General features: G+C 37.3%; 1 protein-coding gene across 1 annotated transcript; it reads left to right on the top strand.

Moving 5' to 3' along the window:
• Positions 1–3,796: 3,796 nt before the first annotated feature.
• On the top strand, positions 3,797–4,496 carry LOC142166102 (uncharacterized). Its single transcript, XM_075224520.1, has 2 exons — positions 3,797–4,294; positions 4,401–4,496. Exons 1-2 carry the CDS (start codon positions 3,797–3,799, stop codon positions 4,494–4,496), a joined length of 594 nt encoding a protein of 197 aa, XP_075080621.1.
• The last annotated feature ends 3,008 nt before the right edge of the window (positions 4,497–7,504 follow it).

Below are 7,504 nucleotides of genomic sequence, written 5' to 3'. Positions count from 1 at the left end.
TCCTCCAGCCTGAGAGACAACTGGTGCTATAGGAAGTAAGCCTGCCTGGGTAACACTCTCCATAAGGCCCACTAGATGGACCAGAGCATCCTGGTCTACTGGAGTAGCAATGAACCCCTATGGGACCTGATCTAGGCCCACCAGAACTATCGGGGTCGGAACCTCACCATCAAAGTCAACCTGAGGCTCTACCGCTGGTGCTGTTGCTCTGGGCTGAGCTCTGCCCCTACTTCGGCCTCGCCCTCTTCCCCTCGTGGGAGCTGCTATTGGGGGCTCGGGCTGTTGGTTAGTGGATGAGGAAGCGTGTGTTCTCTCCATCTACGAAAGAACAGAGTAGAAATTCAATTAGCATTGAGAAACCAAACTGCACGATAGGAAGGAAAAAATGTGAAGTTTTTCCTAACTCTGTAGCCTCCGGGGGATAAATACAGATGTCTCTGAACCGATCCCTCAGGCTCTACTAAGCTTGTCTGTGATCTGTGAGACCCATGTAACATAGAGCTCTAATACCAACGTGTCACGAGCCAGATTTCCTACCCTCGGGAGTCGTGATGGCGCCTACTAATATGAGCTAGGCAAGCCGACTGTTAGAATAAATTACCTTTTTATCCATTTTATATTCTTTAATAATTATGAAGCAATAACGTGTAGACAGCAGAATTTACAATAAGCGGAAGAAAAGCAATAGACTATCTGAATATTTATCCAATACAACTGTTTGAGTACCGACTACCCAGAATTGGTGTCACAGTTTCACAGACGGTCTAAGAATACTACATACAAAGTCTAAAAGATAAAAGATGCACCGTTTCTGAAATAAGTAAATGAAACAGGAAAAAGGGATAGAGGGAGACGCCAGGGCCTACGGACGCCTGCAGGACTACCTTGGATCTCCGTATGGACTGAAGGCAGCCACCAAGCTACAGTCCAAAAGCTGTTGCTCCTGGATCTGCACACAATGCAGAGTGTAGTATCAACACAACCGACCCTATATGCTGGTAAGTACCTAGCCTAACCTCGGCAAAGCAGTAACAAGGCTTGGATTAGACTACCAAATAAACCTGTGTAATTTAACTATATATCGCGGAAAAGAAGAATAATAATATACAATCAAGTATGGGATGGGAAATATGCTGCGGGGAACTATCAACTTAGAATAGAAAGACAACGGGAAATTAAAAGGAACAACATATCTCAGATATCAACAAGGAATCAGGAATCAGTAAGTGCACGACATCACCCTTCGTGCTTTTACTCTCGTCGTCACCAAAGCAATCAAGTAATGAAAATGTGCAGGGCATCAACCTTCGTGTTTTTACTCTTGTCCTCACCATATAATTGATATTATTGGCATGGAATTGTACATTGTGCGGCACGACATCATCCTTCATGCTTTACACTCTTCCTTACAATCATACACGGCATCACCCTTCGTTATTTAACACTCTCTCACCAAAACAATACACGGCATCACCCTTAGTGCTTTAACACTCTTCCTCACCCAAACAACAATCACAAATAATAGGGCAAGGAGATAAATGAAATTACAATAAGAATCCCGGCAAGGGAATAATAATTCAAATAATATCAACATCCCAACAAGGGAGATAACATTTAAAAGAAAATATATCCCTGCAAGGGAGGCAAAATAATGATTCTCTTCTCTTTTTCACTTTTTCTTCACAACTCACTTCACAACTTGAGCCAATGCTCTAAAAGGTTCAATTACCACTTATACTTTCACATCTCGTTATACAACTTGAGCCAACGCTCCACAAACTTTGCCCAACGATAGAAATCATCACCAAGGCATGAATAATACAACGAGATCATAATAATAACAATATAAGAGTCACATGCATGCTTGACACCAACGTATAGATATTCGTCACCATGCCTATATATCGTACTCAACAAATACCACATAGAAAATAGGACTCGACTCCTAATCCCTCAAGCTAAGGTTAGACCAAACACTTACCTCGATGCCATAAACACAATTCAAGTCTCAACTATCGCTTTACCCCTTAATTCCACCACCAATTCGCTCATATCTAGCCACAAGTTACTTAATTACATCAATAAATGTTAATTGAATCAATTCTAATGCATGAAAATAAGTTTTCTAAAGTTTTACCCAAAAAGTCAAAAATCATCCCGGACCAACAGGGTCAAAACCCAAGGTTCGAACCAAAACCCGATTACCCATTCCCCCACGAATCCAAATATATAATTTGTTTTGAAATCGGACCTCAAATCGAGGTCTAAATTCCCAAAATTTGAAAAACCTAGGCTCTACCCAAAACACCCAATTTTCCCCATGAAAATCATTATTTTGAGTTGAAATCATGTGAAAAGATATTCAAGATTGAAGAAAACTAGTTAGAAATGACTTACAATCGATTGGGAAGAGAACTTGTTTTTGAAAAATCGCCCAAGAGTGTTTTGGTTTTGAAAGAGTGTGAAAAATGAAAGATTTTTCGACTAAGTTATAAAATTGCGGGTCGCAGATGTTGCAATTGCAACTAGGGTTCGCAATTGCGAACCCAAACTTCTGCTAAGCTCACATTTGCGAAGCGACCTTCGCATTTGCGAAGTCGCTTTTACGAACAATATGTCGCATTTGCGACGACTGGCCAAAAGGGGAACATCGCATTTGCGAGGTAGGCTGGCCTGGGCTATTATCGCATTTGTGAAATAGCCTTCGCATTTGCGAACTCGCATTTGCGAGCCAGGCTTCACAAATGCGAAGCCTGCAGGCCTGCAATAGAGCAGCTGGAACCTGAAATTTCCCAAGTCCAAAAATCTACCCCGTGGCCTATGCAAAACTCACCCGAGCACTCGGGGCTCCAACCCAAACATGTACTCCAACCTAAAAACATCATACGGACTCGATTGTGCATTCAAATCTCTTAGATAACATCAACAACTATGAATTTAGCATCAAAATCGTAAAATTTCTTAAGAACATCAAATTTTTCAATTTTCTCAAATACGATCTGATTCATATCATTTCAAGTCTGTTTCTTACCGAATTTCCCAGACTCATCTAAAATCACATATAAGACATGTACCGGGCTCCAGAACCAAAATACGGGCCTGGTACCATCAAGTTTTAAATACATTTCTTTCTCAAAAACTCATAAATATTCCAGAAAATAATATTTTTAAAAAAATTCATTTCTCGGGCTTGGGACCTCGAAATTCGATTCCAGGCAAACGCCCAAGTCCCATATTTTCCTACGGACCCTCCGGGATCGTCGAATCACGGGTCCGGGTTCGTTTATCCAAAATATTGACCGAAGTCAACTTAAATTCATTTTAAAGTCAAAATTCATCATTTTTCATAGATTTTCACATAATGGCTTTCCGGCCACGCGCCCGGACTGCGTACACAAATCGAGGTGATGCTGAAAGAGATTTTTATAGCCTCAGAATGCAAAGTTTATTTTTAAAACAAGTGTTGACCTTTTGGGTCATCATATATAGATGGAGAAAATACCTTTACCCCAAATCTTTACTCCAGTTTACTCCAATCATTACTCTTTTTTTTACTCCAAAAAAGAATATTTCTTTTTATATTGTTCTGTCTCTTCTATATTATATTATTATCTTTTATTTAATTTTTTTTTTCTTATTCCATTAAACAAATCCTTTTTTACATACCTTGAGTTTGGATACCATATAAGATGGTAACATTAATCATGGAGTGTGTACTGTTAGTTATACATTATTATTTAATGGTGGACTAACTGATAAATTTGAAGCAAGGAAGGGGCTAAGGTAGGGAGACCCAATGTCTCCATATTTGTTTGTGCTAGCAATAGAGTACCTGAACAGATCTTTGAAGACACTTATTCAGAATCCTGACTTTAACTTCCATCCTAAATGTACAAGATTACAAGTCTTACACATTCGCTTTGTAGATGATCTACTGATGTGTTGTAGAGCAGATGAAGTATTCATGAAGCTAATGATGAGAGCTTTCGATCACTTTTCTACTGTTTTTGAGCTACAAGCAAATCTGGAAAAGAGTTTATTATATATAGCAGGAGTGCATATGGACTTCAAAGATAAAATGCTAGCAAAGTTACACTTAACAATAGGCAAGCTACCATTCAAGTACTTGGGAGTTCCTTTATATACAAGGAAACTCTCTATTCATCAATGCATGCCACTAGTTGAGAAGATTATTGATAAGATCAGAAGCTGGACATCAAAGTTCCTGCCCTATGCTGGAAGATTACAACTTATTAACAGTCTCCTATTTGAAATGCAGATCTATTGGGAACAGGTATTCCTTATTACAAAGAAATGTCATCAAGCTTGTCAATAGTATATGCAGGAGCTACTTGTGGACTGGAAGTCATGATAATGCCCATAGAGTTCTTATTGCTTAGGAAACACTGTGCAAACCTAGAGCTGTTGGGGGTGTGAATATTATCAATTATGAGATATGGAACAAGGATGCTTTGACTAAACTCCATAGGTTATAATGGCAAATAAGGATAAGCTATGGATTAGATGGATCCATAGTCATTACATAAAACAGAAGGACATTACTACCATGGATACACCAAAGTAGGCTAGCTGGTTAGTAAGGAAACTATTCACTGCTAGAAAATGGTGGGCTAATGACTTAACAGTCATAGAGTCCTTTGCATTGAATGGAAAATTCAGTATAAAGAAGGCCTATCTATATGCTCTCCCAAGGTATCCTAAAGCACAATGAAAATCACAAGTCATGTTGACTGGAATCCTGCCAAAGCATCAATTCATTTTATGGATAAAAATACAAAGAAGGCTGGCTACTGTTGACAGATTGTCAAAGTGGGGAATTCAGGTGCCTCAATCATGTGCATTATGTGAAAGAAATATAGAAGAAACACATTATCACTTATTATTTGAATGTCCATACTTACAAAGCTTATGGAATGGAATGCTAGGATGGCTAAGACATCAAAGAAGTGTTGCAAACTGGGAAGCTGAGGTGAAGTGGTTATATGCCAATGCTAATAGTAGGAACCCAAGGAAGACAATCCTAGAAGTGGTGTTTGCAGCAGTAGCGTACTATATCTGGATGGAACGCAACGATAGAAGATTTCAAACCCGGAAAAGAGAGGTCAATGACAGGGCAAAAGACATTACCATCCAAGTGCACATAACAAGGCAACAAAACTGTAAATGGAAACCTGTATTGATTACTTTAAATAGTTATCCTAATTATAAACCATAGCAAGTAGGATAGAGGAAGATCCACGATTGTTAGTAGTGGTATTGTTAGACAACCTCTTGGTTATATAGCTTCTAGTTTTATTGGTTTAGTCATGAGACCTGTTACTGGAGTCCAAAAGTGCAAGTGATGTAAAATTGAAAATCTGGTTGAAATAAAAAATTTCTTTCGACCAAAAACAAAAAATTCATATTTCTTTCTTATAAATAAAATTATTTTATACAATAAATTTTTAAATAATATAATTTGTACGTAAATATTATAGATTACACATATTAATGCATAATTCAAATAAAAGTAAAATCATTGAGATATAAGATAATTCAATACATATTACATGTAGTTTAAAATTTAGTTTAATTACTACTTAAATATTTAACTTCCACCATCATTTTCATTAGTTTAAAATTTGGTTTAAATACTTAACTTAACATCATTTTATGAAATATGATTATGTTCTGGGAGAAAAAAATTTAAAAAATTTCAAGTTCCAAAAAACTAGTTTAGGACAGTTTTTGGGTGAAAATATTTTTTCCACACACAAAAACTTTAAATTTTCTTCAAATAAAATGCATGCCCAAGAACAACTGTAAGAATTTATTCATGGGAGAGAGTTGTAAGCATGAAGAAGACGAGTGTTTGGGAATTTTCTAACTGATTCATTAACAGTTGTAACTGTCAATTATATACAGTATAGTCAAGGAGGAAAAATAAAATAATAATAATAACCTCTAAGTCCTAGTAATTACACTTTGGTCCTAATAACTAATATCTAACAAACTATCTTCCAATACTCCCCCTCAAACTAGAGGGTGGAGAATGTTCAACACACCTAGCTTGCTAAGTAAAAAAGTGATGTTGTCCTGATGCTAATCCTTTTGTGAAAAGATCCGCTTGATGATCCTAGGATGAGACATACTAAGTAGTTAATAAGCCTTCTTTAATGCGCTCTCAAATGAAATGGCAATCTATCTTGATGTGTTTGGTGCGCTCGTGAAAGATAGAATTTGCAGCAATTTGCATTGTTCCCTTACAATCACAAAATTATGTGACTGGTTGAACAACAGAGACCCCAAATTCTGAGAATAAACCTAATAGCCACACAATTTCAGAAACTGTTGATGCCACATTACGAAACTCTGCTTCTACACTACTTCTTGAGACAGTATGTTATTTTTTTGTGATTTTCATGAAACCAAGGAATCACCAAATTTGATTGCATAACCACTAACAGACCTCCTTGTCATTGGACATGCTGCTAAACCAGTCAATGTGTCCACAACTCCTCTCTTCATTAACACAACCATACCTGATGCAGATTTTAAGTATCTCATTACCCAAAGTGCAGCATCCATATGTGATTTCTTAGGTAGTTGCATAAACTAGCTTAAACTTTGTAATGCATATCTAATGTTAGGCCGTGAGATAGTAAGATAGAGAAGTTTACATATCAATCTTTGATAGCTAGTAAAATCTGTCAATGGGTCTATATCCTTAAGTCCAACAGCTTCATCATATTCAACTGTTGTGAGTTTCTGATTAATTTCAAGAGGTGTTAAAGCTGGATTTGCACCACGTAATCCCAACTCAGGCATAAGTTCCAAAGTATACTTTCTCTGGTTGATCAAGATAGCATGCTTGGACCGTAAAACTTCAATGCCCAAAAAATACCTCAATTCTCCTAAATTTTTAAGTTTGAACTCCTGGTGTAAGGATGTCTTAGCCTCATTAATCAACTCTTTACTGCTCCCAGTTAACAGTATGTCATCCACATAGATTAGGATAACCACAATGTTTGTTCCTGACTTCTTGGTAAACACAAAATAATCAGAGGTATTATGTATAAATACTACACTTACAAAGGCTTTTGTGAGTTTTAAATTTTTTTGCATGGAAGCCTGTTTGAGGCCATATATGGATTTCAGCAATTTACACACCTTCTGCTCCCACTGCCTTTGAAAGCCTTGTGGAAAATTTATATAAACCTCTTCAAATAGATCACCTTGAAGGAAAACATTAAATACATCCATCTGGTATAGGGTCCAATCTTTGGAGGGTGCTAAAGTTATCACAGACTTGACTGTCACCATATTTGCCATTGGTGAAAGGTCTTATGATAGTCCAATCTCTCATGTTGATTATATCCTTTTGCCACTAATCGAGCCTTGAATCTACTATCTCCTCATCAGTTTTATATTTTATTTTGTAGAGCCCTTTAGATCCAATAGAAGTTCTCCCAGGGCAGCTCTACCACCTCTCATGTTCTATATT

The sequence above is a fragment of the Nicotiana tabacum genome, chromosome 11 (assembly GCF_000715075.1).
Source record: "Nicotiana tabacum cultivar K326 chromosome 11, ASM71507v2, whole genome shotgun sequence".
Taxonomy (NCBI): Eukaryota; Viridiplantae; Streptophyta; class Magnoliopsida; order Solanales; family Solanaceae; genus Nicotiana; species Nicotiana tabacum.
Note: the sequence above shows the minus strand (reverse complement) of the source record. Positions and strands in the feature narration are given on the sequence as shown.